Source organism: Triticum aestivum, chromosome 6D, assembly GCF_018294505.1.
Source record: "Triticum aestivum cultivar Chinese Spring chromosome 6D, IWGSC CS RefSeq v2.1, whole genome shotgun sequence".
In the NCBI taxonomy this organism is placed as follows: Eukaryota; Viridiplantae; Streptophyta; class Magnoliopsida; order Poales; family Poaceae; genus Triticum; species Triticum aestivum.
The window spans coordinates 205,481,686-205,496,761 of NC_057811.1; the positions used below are offsets into that span (position 1 = coordinate 205,481,686).

Consider the following 15,076-nt stretch of genomic DNA (forward strand, 5'->3'; position numbering starts at 1 on the left):
AACCTCGGCGTCCACAAGGCCAGCCCACTTAGACATTAACGAAGTAGACTAAGTCGCTCAAGTAGTATCGAGCCTTAGTATTCTTACGCTTTGTAACTGTGTAGACCTGTATCACTATTAAATGCTGTCTGCTTGAGCGCCCCTATTTTTGGAGTAGTAGCTATGCATATGTACGTTGGCGTACAGTTGCATTTTTAAATTCCGGGCGCAGCTACCAAAACCACACCCGACGACTCCCACAGCAATGCGTCACATTTATGAGATATGAGTATCTGTGGCTTTGACCCAAGAACAGGATCGACAACCAGTTACCCTTCACCACGGTAGATAACCCAGCCCCAATGCTATATAAGAGGCTACCTCGTGACCTTGCCAAGTACCCCTCACCTTGTGCGCAACACTCACAGCCATTTCTTTGCCATGCCAACCCCCAGTATTTATCTGAGAACCCTAGACGCAACCCCGGGTAGTTTTGTTAAATTATTGTGGGACTTTACCTGCAGTACCATGAGTGCCATCCATCCACCCCAGTACGAGTTGCTCAAATCGAGGATCACCCCATCCACCTCGAAATATTGGGCAGTGGTGCACATCCCTCCCACAAACCCAAACCAAGACCCAACGGAAGTTTCCTTCGTGGGAAAATCCATGCCTACTCCGCATATGGCCATAGAAGCTGCTGCGTACGAGGCGCTCGCTCGTCTTTGATTCGCGGTACCCTATGCCAGCGAACGAGGATATTATTATTTTCCGAGTCGTGCAGCACCCGGAGAAGTTGCATCTTTTTCCGGTGGACGAATTGAGAGAGATCCAGTACTGGCCAACCTTGCCCAGTACGTTATCGCTCAGGAGCGTCTGACTCAGCGGGTAATGGGTTATCTCCAGAGCCTCGCTGATTTAAATCCTTGGATCGCTATTGGCAGACCACTGAGGCCTGATCAGGAGAGGCTCATTCATCGACTGGTCAACCCGCTTCCCCCGATAGAAGAGGAGTGTGCCCCAGTACCAGAGGCGTTTTCAAGACACTGTCCTTTTGCCGTTTTCTTTGTAAACGTCACCGCTGTGTTTTTTATCCCAGTATTTATTTTGTGCTGTAACTTGTACGTGGTACCCGAATTTTTTTTTGCGACGGATCAGATATTTGGTTTCAATTATGTGAGCAATTTTACTGCTGTTAATCTTTATTTAACTAATTTTCACTCACGATAAATTTTGTAGTGAGATTTCTTTCCCTGAGTTGCTGCAGCATATGCCTCTTCACGACATAGATTTTTATTCGCGCAGCACCGTAACAGCAGACTCACAACTACAACCACTCGACCTCGTGCGCTAATTGCAAATCCTCGTACACATTTTTGCGCCTAACTGATCACACTCGAGTACACCCCAGTCTCAGCAAGAGAGATTTGTGAGTAATCTTTCGGGCGCGAGTTGCCCCAGCACACCGACATCAGTTAGCGCTTGATGCCGCACCTAATCCTCGTGATCGCCGCCACCGTGAAGAGCTAACACTCGAGCGGCAGCATCATGACGATCGTCAAGGATCATCTCGCACAAGAGCACGGAGAACCCCAACAGCGTCGCCAAACCTCCACACACCAGGACAACGTACCAGTCCGGCATCGCCTCAGCCATTAGAGCCTCGTCTCGAGCTCCTGCTAACAGCAATGGAGGAGAAGGAAGGAGAAGCAGAAGCAAGGCCAGGTGTGAGGAAGAAGAGAGGAGCACCGCGATCATTTTATAGCTCGAGATCGGTGTACGGTGGGCGAGGTCCACCAGCGCCACTCGTCGCTCGATCGCCGGTGTTCAGAGGTGAGTCCGCGAGCAGTGCCGACAGTGCACTAGCCCGCGAGGTGAGTGCACGCTGCACCGGCAGCTAGCACGCCGCGCACTACCACAATACGGCCTAGATGCCCTACGCGCTAGGCATCGCCGGTGGAGGGAGCGCGGGAGAGCACGCGAGAGAGAAGAGAGAACCAGAGGTAGAAGAAGATGCCGACAGTGGACCCCGGGTCCACGTGTCAGCCAGAGAGAGCACTGTGCTCGATGGTACGACCATCGTGTTTTAGTAATTTAGAATTTATTCTAAATTACTGTATCCAACGTAGAAATATCTCGTTTTCCCCCCAACCATGGATTTTTTCCATGCAAACGCCAGTAGACCGCACTGTGGTTTTACACCACTTATTGCCCTCTCACTGTAACTACATTGTTATTGCATAGTAGTATATTGATTTCTTTTGGTAAGAGCGATGTTTGTTCAAACAGCTTTTAACAAATCTCGAGGACGAGATTTTTCTTAAGGGGGGTAGTGTTGTGACACCCCAAAATTTTGACCTTGTTTTATAAATTAAAATTTGCCAGGAAATTAAACTTTTCCATTTGTCTAGATTTACCCTTTTGATATTGTGGATTCTTACCTCAAGTGGAAACTTTCCAAAAGTATTGTTGGACTTGTATGCTCTCTCTATAAAACAATTCTTTGTCAGTGGATTTAATTGCAAGGTTTGCTTCTTCTTGAGCTTTACTCTTTTAAAATGATCTTTCATAAAATTGAAGCCTGTTTTGCACTGCAACCATTTGGCTAATGCATTAAAAATTTCCACCAAAATTTGGGGATGCCATGTGATGTTTCCACATCACTTTTATGCAGAAATATCTTTTGGTTATTGGAGATTTTGAGCTCTGCATCAACTTTTCAAATCTGGTCCAGTAGGCATATAATTCAACTTCATGCAAAAACCCAGTGTTGTTCTTTGAAAAATTTGAGTGAATCAACCTCTTTTTTCATTCTTGTCCAGTTTGGTGATTTGTACTGCAACCCTTTTTTATTTTACTCTAGTGCCCCTGAACTTTTTCCTGCTTGTAGCCCTCCCTGCAAAACCCTTAAGTCCAGGAGAGTGGACCCATTGGAGGATTTTAAGTGCATGCAATGAGACCTTTTTCTTTGTGTCCAAAACTGTAGTTTTGCAAAACTTGCACTAGCAAGTTTCTGGTTTTGCCCAAATGATCTTGCCATCATCACCTACATCCAGGGAGACCCTGATCTGGAGTTTTTGGCCGCTCCAAGAGTTGCCTGGATGCACTTAGCATTCTGTCGAACACTTGGTGTGCACAGTCAGTTTTGACATGAGTTTTAGTTTGCACTGTGGACCTGATCCACTGACCCAACAACCTTGTCCACTAAGATCCTAGCTACTCCTAACCTAGTCCTGTTAATTGCCAGTCTCCCTCTCGCACTCTAGGATGCCCTGGCATTTCGTCGAGCACGTCCCGTGCGTGCTCTGGGCGCGCGCGCACCGAGTCGCCGCGTCGCACTGCCGCCCTCGTCGTGTCCCGCCCCTGGCCCTTGCTCGCCTGCAGAGCCACGCACTACCCTCGCCCACTCGCCAGAACTCTGCAAGCCACCCCTGGCGGCCTACAGCGCCGCCGTCAGAGCCTTTGGCGGCACGCCAGCGTCGGCAGTGAGCTCCTGCCACGGACGGCGCCGCCCAAGCCACACCAGCGCGCCAGCTGCCCCCTGGAGCAGCTCGAGCTTATCCTGGAACCCGTCGGCACGCGCTCGTCGCCGCCACGTCGCCCTGCAGCTACAGCACAGCGGTCGCCGGCGTTCTTATCCACGGCCGCCGCGGGACCGACCTCGAGCGCCTATATAAGGAGGCCCCGAGCCCCTCCGAGCGCTCAGGCAACCTCAGCCCCCCCTAGAGCTCCCCTAGCCATGGATTGACCGGAAGAGGCCCTCTCCCCCATCTCCGGCAGGTTCGGCCGCCGCCGCCCTCCGGTCCCGCGAGTCGCCAACCGGGCCTCGCCAGCTCAGCTAGCACCACCACTCGACTCCCCTCGACCTCACGGAGTCGCCCATCCTCTTAGCTTCGATCGAGAGCCACCACAGCCCAAACCCCCAATCATGCCCGAAGCCTCCTCCGCCGCGGAGCTCGCCGCCGGCGACTCCTTCCACCCCCGACGACACAGCGACCACCGGGAGAACCGCCCCGGTCTGGCGGGTCCATCCCTGCCCTCAGGTGCCCTCGAGGAGCCGCCGTTCGTCTTGCCGGAGTCCCGCCCCGTTTAGGCAGAGGAAGAGGAGGGAGAGGGGGGAATAGTCAAACCTGACCAGTGGGCCCCCTGGACCCACTGTCAATGACCCACGCGCCACCCACGCTGGCTTAAGTGGTCACGTAAACGCCTGAGTACGTTTCCTATGCTTCGAAAGCGTATTCTGTATCGAAACGTTTTCTTTTTCTGTTTTATTTTTAAAACAGAACTTTGACCAAACTTTGACTGGCTATATCTTTAAAATAAAACTCCAAATGAGTTGATTCTTTTTCCTACCTCTCTCAAATTTCATCTAGTTTATTTTAAGATTTATTTCAAAAATATTTGGGACAACTTTTTGTACTGGTTTTGAAATATTTGTTATTTTAATATTTTTTCAGAATAGGAAATGGAGAGAGAAGAAAGCTTTCAAAAAGTGCACCCTTTGCATACTCTTGAAGGCAAGCATTCTGAACTCTGGCATAATATTTTTTGTGTGGTGTTTTGATACGGTTACAACACCACCTTGACTTGGAGCATACGTTATTTTTATGTGACGATAAAGTCCCACACATGAGTACATATTGGAGATGCTTTACTGTTAGAAATGGATATGCTGGTGAGAGTAATCATCCTCGCGAGCTTTCCATGCATACCTGCAGGAAGCCGGGAAAGTCGTGGTCTTGGGTAGACACGAGCTTGTCCCTAGTTCCTCGTTGAGACGAGTATGTCCGGTATGGCATGGTGAGGCTTGATGAGTGGTGAGTTTATCTGTTTATGGGAATATTTTTGTCATGCTAATCATTCGGAGAATACTTGGACCTCCTGAGTCGGCCGTAGGTCGAGTCTTGTTCAGTAACTTCCCCTACTTGTTTTGTACTACCACTTGTCCCTGCCACAGGTAGGGTACAGTTCAGTAAGTTGTCAACCCCTTACCAAAGCACACACCATACAGAGAGGCCATGGTGGAAGATACCGGATGCATCCGATAGGCACGCCACCTGGTCCGGGGGCATGGGTGTTTCCGGTTGGGACCGAGAGGGGGGCACCCCTTAGAGCGCGCGATATAAATTTGATCCAATGCTACGTCGAGGTTGTAGCCTCCCCACTTAGAGTTTGGCTTGACGGGTGTTGTGGGTGATTCCAGACACCAGTAAGTTAAGCTGGTGTGTGCAGGTCAGGCGCGTTTTCAATTAAAAGGCCGTAGGCGGAATTAGTCCCGATGGACTAAATAAATCCGTTACTCGTTGGTAAAGAGTACACCCTCTGCAGAGGTTATACCTATTCGGATAGCCATGTTCATGGGTAAGGACTTCAGTCTGAGGTGGGTCTAGTGACGGTCTTCGGACGGAGAAACGGCTAGACTAGAACTTTGTTTATGACCTATGACACATGAGGATTATGATTATTATTATTGTGGACTAACCAGTTACTTTATTTGATCTACTGAGTATCCCTGGAACAGTTCTACCTCCTGGATTTTCACTGTGATTATTCTTATAAAGGCCCTTTATGTGGCGTCGCTCAGACGCCCGACTGCGGCATGCTTGTTTTTAATTATTCTTTATAAGCCCTTTATGTGGCGTCGCTCAGACGCCCGACTGCGGCATGCTTGTTATTTATTTATTATTTATAAGCCCTTTATGTGGCGTCGCTCAGACGCCCGACTGCGGCATGCTTGTTATTTATTTATTGTTTATAAGCCCTTTATGTGGCGTCGCTCAGACGCCCGACTGCGGCATGCTTGTTTTTAATTATTCTTTATAAGCCCTTTACGTGGTGTCGCTCAGACGCCCGACTGCGGCATGCTTGTTTTTAATCATTCTTTATAAGCCCTTTATGTGGTGTCGCTCAGACGCCCGACTACGGCATGCTTGTTTTTAATTATTCTTTATAAGCCCTTTATGTGGTGTCGCTCAGACGCCCGACTGCGGCAGTGTTAATTCATTTGCACACTTTGGAGGAGTCAAATTCAGACACTCGATGAGTGTATTCTACTTCTACTCCCGTATTGCATGTTCATATTTTTCCTGCATGCGTGCATCACGGATTTCGTTTATTTTGTGACAGACGTTATCATCATAAAATATGTCGGAGCATGATTACCCCTTGTTATATTATAGCCGTGTTCTTGATGTTTGCGAGTACATTCAAACGTACTCACTGGCTTGTCCCTGGCTATTGTCTTGGCCAAAATTCCTGGCATGGAGGAGAGCGTTACGACGACAGTCCCGGAACCCATGTAAAAGTGATAGCAGCCTCGTGAAGATAGGAGTTATCCTAGTCAGCTGTTCTTATGGGAAATGGAGTCCCATAGACGCAGATGTACCACAAACCGCTTCCGCCATCAACCACTAGAAACCAAGTGTTGTACTCCTAGGCCACAATGGTCTTGTACTGCATATTTTGTACCTTGCTTGGAATTCTTGTATCAAGTTGGCGCCTCATCAGCTAACAGTAATCCTGGGGCTGGTGAGCATAAAGGCCGTTTTCTGGAAAATTAGTATCCCGAAAACCCGGTCCTGACAGGTTATTAGTAGGATCTCTTTTTGCAAAACTATCTTTTTTCCTGCCGGCATGCTTATTTTGGATTTAGCCAAACATGATTTCCTAGATGCACATTAGCGTCCACACATCTTCGGTCCCACTTGCACTATCACACAGTCCCCATCTCCTTTGTCCTTTCACCCGTTGACTCCAAAATTGCTGCCACCGGATGAGCTTGGTCGTCCTCACCATCAGCCACGACAGCAGCTCGACTCGTTTGTGCCGCCGCAGGTGACCATCTACAGCAGCTGGTTTAGCTCCTCGTACAACTCCTCGGTCTCCCTAGGTCGAAGGAGTAGATGCGCAAGGGAGCAGGCGAGATCATCGATCTACACGGTGCCGTCCCTATCAGTGTCCGTGTAGTTGATTTGGGCGTGGATTATGTCTCCCGCTACTATCTTGGATCCAACTTGATTATGAGGATGGAAGCAAGTCTTCCCCAACTGCGAGGCGGACGCATCGTGGCTATTCCCGCTCGATGCTACCCAGCAAGTCGTCGTCATCCTCCACTGCGTCAACATTCTTGGAAGTTCAAACTTTGAGATGCAGGTCCCCCTTTTCCTTTTCCTAACTCGGTCATATTTATAATGTAATTTAGGAAATGTCTTGTAGTGGAATTTTTTTCTTCATTTTCCTTTAAAACTTAGTGAAACTTGTGATTCTGTTTTTAAGTGCTCTATAAGTGTTGAATCAGGTAGGTACTAATAAGTTTGTGAAATTTTAAAAATGTAAGTACATGTCTGAGTGAATTTGCTTGGCCGCCAAAAAAGTAGCAAAATTTGCTAATGTTGTGGAAGATTGACATAATTTTTTATTGATTTATTTACTTTATTAAATTGACTATGAGTTTAGAGTGTATTTATATACTATATTTATATCCATTTTATCATCTTATCTACTGGCCGCTCTTGGAATTCACTTGGATTGACTTAAGGTGAAGGCACTAAATGATGATAGTAAGTCTTGAATGCCAAATACATCTTAAGGCGTAGTTTTAATTTTTTTATGCTCCTTCCACTTTTTTCGGGCTTGGGACTGGTGTTGGTAGTGTTAGGCCCCCTACCCATATTATTGTTCAACAAACTTAAGAATAAATTAGAGCATTTGTGATTAGCAATAGTTTAAATATTTTTAAAAGACAAATGAAGATATGGTAACTGATATGAAAACAGGTCTGATTGCATTCTACAATGTCCCGATGCTCCCACTATTGGTTTGCTCTAAATAATAAGCATGCAAAAGCAGATATCACATAATATAGATTGTCGATGGTTTGTAGCAATGAACTATTTCCACCAAATGTCGATTCATGTTTGTAATACTTTGGCACTGTTGGAGACCATATTCGCCCTTCCATATCATGTTAGCATAGTGAAGTCAATTTGTCTTTTTTGGGATAGTTTACAATGTACTAAATTTCTATATATGCAATTCTTACGTAATAGGCTAGTCTCCTCAGCTAGTGAAAGAAGTGTCATGCTGAAAGTGTGTTATTTGTTCATACCTTTAGAATATTTGTACTAAATCAACGAGAATATGGAATGGAGGGAGTATGTTCTTGACCACACCATCCTAATTGCTATCTTCATCATTTACCATTACTTGCAGTCCATCCCTTTTTGTGACTCTTGAGAAGGCTACATATAGTTGTCCATGTGTGAAAACTTGTTTAGATAGATGTAGTTCTACCTTGTTTAGAGATTCCCCCTCGCCTTTGTTGATAGTCATAGCAAAGCAAACCGATATGGATATTGTCTCCTTTCTAGGACGAACGGCCATGCAGATTCGGTTGGTGACATGACTATTCTTGGAATATATATACCATATATCCTACATGTGTTCCTGTTATTATCTGTGCTTTGATGAATTTTGTTCGAAGTTGAAATTGTCATCCTTGCACAATTGCATAATCCATCACTTTGGTTGATATTACGCAGGAGCATCACAGGTATTCCAACTTTTAATTTGAGCTCGTGATTTAGGATTCCGGGAAACAACAATCTATTCAGTAATTGTGCTGGATATAGCATTTTCGTCTCTGTATTGATGGTTGTTGCTTTGCATACTGGGTTGCAGTTTAAATAAGTTTTGTCTTCACATTGTAGCCGATCCATTATATAGTCATTTATATCGTGAACTATTTCGTTCCTTGGACATAATATTTCTCTTCTAAGAAATACCGCTTGCGATACTACCACTATTGCAAATTTGGATATGCTTTCCACAATTATTATTTTTATCATTTCCTTTCTTTAGTAGTATGCCACTTTGTATTTTTACCAGCTCCCAAGCTTGTGACGTTGTATTTTTTCCAGCACTAATATTCAGAATCCACTATGCAAATTTTGATACCCTTTGTTTCTCTGATTCATGATGTGTTATGAAGTTGAGTCCCATGCTCTTTGTTAGTTTCGTTATATTAATGTCCCTCCAAAGATATGACCTTTTAATGGATGTAGTGACAATATTGTGCCTTCTTCCCTTTGGTATAACAGGAAGGATCTGGCGGAAGTCCCCACCTAGAACCCCTGTCATGTCCCCGAACTGTCTCTCTCTATTATTCACTTTTTAATTTCTTAATATATCCCTAAGATTCATGTCTAGCGCCTCAAAATATATCTTGTTTGCCATTGGAGACTCGTCCCATAGTATTAGCAACGTCTTTTTTAGTAGGTCTCTCAAGTGTGAACCATGTTTGATGTGATAGGTCGACTCTTCTATAAGGATTAGGTGGATGGGGAACCTTGAGTGCGCCGTTCCATCTATGTGTAGAAGTAGCACTACAATACGAGATGACACCACTTCTGGTACCACCAACCTTTATCCATTAGAAAAAAGTCCATTTTACTACCCTGAACAAAGTTGGTGGTTCACATCACCCCCTGATCTATTTTTCTGCCCCTTTCACCCCCTGATCAATCCCATACCAGACAAAAAAAACCCTTGGTGGTTTGTCTCGACCTGGAGCTGACGTGGCGGTGGACAAGGGTGGTTTTTACCGGCTGGTGTGGTAGAGATGCCCCCCACCATGTGAAAAATTCCCCATTCTCTCTTTCTCTCCCTCAACGAAATCCCTAACCCTAGCTTCCATGGGCGGCGGCAGCGTTACCTCCACCATTGTGTCCGTCGATGGCGCGAGCACTGACGGCGGTGGTGGCGCAGCCCCGGTCGTCGCCGCCGTCCAACCTACACGTAGCTTGCTGGATAGGTCGTTCCCGCAGGAGGTTTGGCGGCGAGGAGAGCCTTCTCGCTGACTGGAGACGAGCCATGTTCTCATCCCCCGCACTCCTTCCATGGACGCGCTCGAGCTCCGCTACCGCCGGTACGTGCTGCTGTCCACGGCGGTTGGTGATGGCGAGGAGAGCGTGACGCCGACAGCTCTTCTGGCAGCCTTGGAGGAGCGTTGCGGCGTGGTGGCGTCGGAGGTGGTCATCGAGGTCGCGTGCCCCCCTCACGACCTGTGGCTCACCTTCTCAACGGAGGAGAAGTGCACCGATGTGCTCTTTTCGTCGATGAAGTTCAAGTGCTGCCGCCGCTGGATCCAGTTTACACGCTGGAGCAGATTCATTCGTGTTGGGCCGGGTGCTTTGGAGTACAGGTGCAAGCTCAGCTTCGAAGGCCTCCCCAACCAGTCCTGGACGACGGAATCGGTGAAAGCAGTTCCGAAAGACCTCGGTGGCGAACTCATCGAGATCCTGCCGCCGACAAACCGCCGCGAGCTCGAGGTAATGGCTTGGCTTCGTGACCCGTTCTATGTTGGCAAGTTGGTGAAAGTTGAGATACCTGAGCCAACTCTGTTTAACAAGCAACCTGAGTTGATGGATGAGTACGAAGCAATGCAGTTTGATTTGGGTGACTACAGGCCGTCGTCGCCAAAGAAGAAGAGGACACTGTTGTATCCTGTTTTGTGCCATATGAAAGAGGTGATTGATCGTGGTCCTCTGCTAGCTAAGGACTTGCCAGCTGAGTGGCTACCAGCTGAAGGTGAAGACCTCAGTCGCAAGCACATATTCAAGACCGAGCTGGGAAAGATAGATGGGACTGGAGAGTCAGAAGCAGTTTGATCTTGTGTTAACTTCTATTAATTATGTACTAGTGGAGTTAGTGTGTGGCAAATGTGTTAATCCAATGGACTTGGTGTGTGCCAAATGTGTGCCAGATGATGTGTAATGAACATGTCAACAGTTAATTATGTACTAGCAGTTTGATGTTGTTTCTTCTTATAGCACTTTAATTATTGCAATCCTTTGAAATTCATTTCCACTTCAAAGAACACAGAAGCAATTGAATTTAGCTGTTATGAATGCAAACAGACTTGTGAACAGTACTTCATAATCTTTAGCCAGCAAGCACAAAACACATAAACATAAGTACTTCATGTTCTCCAGCCAACACACTACTTCATAATCCAGCAAAGAACCAGCAAACCAAGCAGCTACAGCCACCAGGTTTGTAAAGTAAACAGTTCCAGGTATCTAACTCCTAAGTTCATCAAACATGCTCATGGTCCTCCTCTGCCTAGAAGTTGCTCCTGGTCTTTTGCACATTTTAGCTTTAGGTGCAGTTTTGTTGACTTGTTTAGGGGCCCTTCCACTTGTAGGTTTGGTTTGGGTGCCCTGCTGTGAAGATTTGTGTTGTGTGCCTTGATGTGAAGAATGTTGCTGGGTGCCCTGTTGTGAAGATTGTGCCCTGTCCCCTGTAGATGTTCCCTTAGTGACTCTCTGCGATGTTCTTGGTTCATTTTGCTACAACAGAATAAAGAGAAAATAATTGTTAGTTACATCAGAATAAAAGAAAAACAAGAAAAGAATTACCTATATGATAGTATGACAGTACACACCTTTGTCTCTTTCTTTCTCTTCTTATTCTTGTATTTCCCCCTGTTGGGATTACTTGTGCACTTTCTCATGTTGTGCCCAGGTTGTCCACACAGACTGCACTTACCTTTTCTTCCAATTTTTGAAAGCTTGTGTGGATGTTTTGGAGGCTCATCTGCACCTCTTCTTCTCTCAGTCCTAGGTCTCCCAGGCATTTGCATATAGCCTGGAACAGCTGGCCTTCGTCTGTCAGACACAGGCCAGCTAGGCATGCCTTCCATTGGCATCAAGCAATGCTCATAAGTTTGGCCCTGTTCAAGTTGAAGTGTATCCTGTTTGAAGATTTTGCACAAGCCCAAAATCTTTTCTGATATGCTTGATCTCTATGCTTTTTCTTCCAATTAGCATAGATATGCCTAGCACAATTCCTATGCTCAGCATTTGGAACAACCGTGGACACAACATTGATGAGGCCTTTTTGTTGATCTGATATAAAGACCCACCCTTCTCCTTGATTTTGAATTTCCAAGTCTTTGTTTAGCAGAGCCATAAACTAGAACCAAGAGTCTTTGTTCTCAACTTCTACAGCAGCCCAGGCTATTGGATACATTTGCCCATTGGCATCTCTCCCAAGAGCAGACAACAGTTCTCCACTCTGGGCTCCTTTAAAGAAGCAACCATCCAATCCTACAGCTTTCCTGCAACCTTCTATGAAACCTCTTTTGCAAGCATGGAAACACACATATAATCTCTGAAAAACAGGGGCACTTTCCTTTGGATTTAGCACTACTGCAACAGTGCTACCTGGATTGCTCCTCAATATTTCTAGTTGATAATCAAAAACCCTAACATATTCTTCATGCATTGCTTCTCTAACTCTTCTTCTCACAATTGCCTTTGCTTTCTTTATCTTGGAGACATGCACATCTACAAACATCTCCAACCTGACAGTTGCCTTGATAGATTTGATTTTCCATCCAGGATTGGCCTTCATAATTATCTCATACTTATCTGCTATTCTAGCTGCAGTAACCAATCTGTTGTCTCTCCTCTGGGGGCATATGTGGTTGTCTACAAATGTGATCACTTGAAACCAGTCATTAGAGCTCCTATGTCCAGCATATATCAACCATGGACACTCAGGCCAAGAGCATTTTGCTCTAATCCTATTAGCCTCATCCTTTATGATGGTAATTTGTCTCTTCACTGCTAGACCATATTTCACAACAGCCTTCTTGAACTGTTTTCTCCCCCTAAATGTCATGCCAAGGCAAAAGACAGGAATTGCAGCCTTGCTATCAAATCTTGGAAATCTTGTTTCCCTCCTAATGAAATTTCCAAACTCATCCCCATCATAACTGTACTCCTCATTGGAATCCATGTAAGGAGTGTCATTTCCCTCATCCATTTCATCTACAAGGATTAACTGTGCTGTATTTTCCTTGATCTCCTTCTCTTCATCAAGTGGCAAGTTCATCCTTATCTTTGTAAGCACTTCGTTAGCATGCTTTCTCAGCTCCTCTGCTTCATCATCTTCCCCTGAACTATCTGCATCTCTAGGACACCAATCCAGGTCTTCACATTCATCAGCAGCAACCTCTTCTTTATTTTCTGCATTGATCTCTTCTCCACCTTCAGGTTTCACATTTGCTGCAGTTCCAGCAGCATCCTCATGCTCATGCTCATCCGCAGCCTCATCAGAGCAATCATCTAGGCCCTCTTCATGCTCTGCTTGCCAATCACTGTCAGTGTGCTCTTCATGACTTTCAGTTCCAGGATTTTCAGTGTTCTCTTGTTGCTCTTCTACATTTCCTTCATTTTGTTCTTCTCCACCTTCAGTTTCCAAGTTCACATATATGTCCACAACACCAGCATCTGTAATGCATCTCTCCATAAAATACACATTTTCATCAGTCTCTAACCTTCTCAGCCCATCTCTAACATTCATTCCAGGAAACAGCCAGTAGAGCCTATGATTGTCTATCAAAGACTCACCATGGTATGCCATCTTTATGTCTGCAATCTGCTCCCTGACAGATGCTAAGGACAAATTGTCCCTTTGCATAAAAGTGACCTCAACAGAACCACCAATGTAAGAGCAACACTTCTCTGAATATTCAAATTCACCATTGTAATAGACACGAAGGCCTAACCAATCAAGATTGTCCATTGTTGATTCCTAAAAAACAACGAAGCAACTCTTAAATCAAGCAATCAACTAGAGCAACACTTAAATCTCTAAAAACAGGAACTTCTCCTTCATTCTACTCGACCCAGACCATTAACAGATGAATTTCTTAACAGATCATGCAATCAACTATAGCCATGTGTAGTAGGGGAAGGAGATGAGACTAACCTCAATTTCCCGACGCCGCGGAAACACTCAATCCACCCCTACCAGTCCCGCCGCCGCATCGAATGCGCTGTCATGCTAGGGTTTTGAGGATGTGGACAAGAGAGGTGGCGCAATGGCGCGAACAAGAGGGATTGGGGTTGATTCACCGTGGCACACTGCCGCCACCGCCAGTCCGAGCACCTTCGATGGTTTCGGCTCAGCGCCGCCACGACGATTCCATCGCCGGCGGCAGAGAAGGAGGGGATTGGGGAATTTGTAGAAAAACAGAACGAACGGGTGCGGGGCATCTCTACCACACCAGCCGGTAAAAACCACCCTTGTCCACCGCCACGTCAGCTCCAGGTCGAGACAAACCACCAAAGGGTTTTTTTTATCTGGTATGGGTTTGATCAGGTGGTGAAAGGGGCAGAAAAATAGATCAGGGGGTGATGTGAACCACCAACTTTGTTCAGGGTAGTAAAATGGACTTTTTTCTATCCATTATCATGTCATCAATTGTTGCTTTTGTTGTGCATACAAATTCTTAATACAGTTCAAGAGAAAAGATATGAGATTAGATACTATACAATAGAGAAGGTATGGTATGATGATCAAGGTTAGATGCATACCTTTCTTTTAACATCACTCTATCATAGTTTTATAGTTCCGTTCAATATTTTTCTGTTGTACAACATTTGCTCTTCAATCGTTCCTTTGGTGTTTCCATTGACTCCCATCATTGTTGGGATAACATCTGTTTCACAATGCCTATAATAGGTTTACAACTTGATCACATAAACTTGTAACTTTAGAAACATACTCCCTCTGTAACAAAATGAAGGATGTTTTTTATCGCCAACTACATCAAAAAATGTCTTATATTTCATTACAGAGTGAGTATATAATTGCATTATTTTATACCATACCTCTCATTAATTTGGTGTCTTCGGTATTTCAATGTCCAGGATGACTTTATATGCATTTGTTGTGCATAGTGATAGTCCCGGTACTAAATGGTTAGTAGATTTGGATTTGCGTTTACACAAAGAGATTAAAGTTCTTACCATTGAATTTCCTGACAAAATTTGAAGTGACAGTTACTATGATTTGTTTGTGCTAAAGATCTTCATTCACCATATTTGCTAAAATATTCAACTGGTGCCCACCATAGAATTTGAGGTTCATCAAATTTGAAAACCTGCTGATGCACCGTATATATTTCTCTATATCGCAGCAAGTGATCACATTTGTTTCAGTTAAACTTGTTGAATATTTCTAGTCTCCTAGAGTGGTTTTGAAGAACAGTCCTCTAGAGTGTATTATCTTAATGTAAATACACTGG

General features: G+C 45.3%; 1 protein-coding gene across 1 annotated transcript; it reads left to right on the forward strand.

Moving 5' to 3' along the window:
• Positions 1-7,124: 7,124 nt before the first annotated feature.
• On the forward strand, positions 7,125-14,039 carry LOC123144467 (uncharacterized). The gene is made up of 2 exons (XM_044563622.1): positions 7,125-10,307; positions 10,445-14,039. The coding sequence occupies exons 1-2, from the start codon at positions 9,876-9,878 to the stop codon at positions 10,511-10,513; spliced, it is 501 nt and encodes a 166-aa protein (XP_044419557.1). The 5' UTR covers positions 7,125-9,875; the 3' UTR covers positions 10,514-14,039.
• Positions 14,040-15,076: the final 1,037 nt, after the last annotated feature.

Excerpts from the sequence above, each read along its gene's own strand:
- LOC123144467 (XM_044563622.1), top strand. The coding sequence starts at position 9,876 with ATGGACGCGCTCGAGCTCCGCTACCGCCGGTACGTGCTGCTGTCCACG. Across the intron at positions 10,308-10,444 it reads CAAACCGCCGCGAGCTCGAG|GCCGTCGTCGCCAAAGAAGA; the intron begins GTAATGGCTTGG and ends GGGTGACTACAG.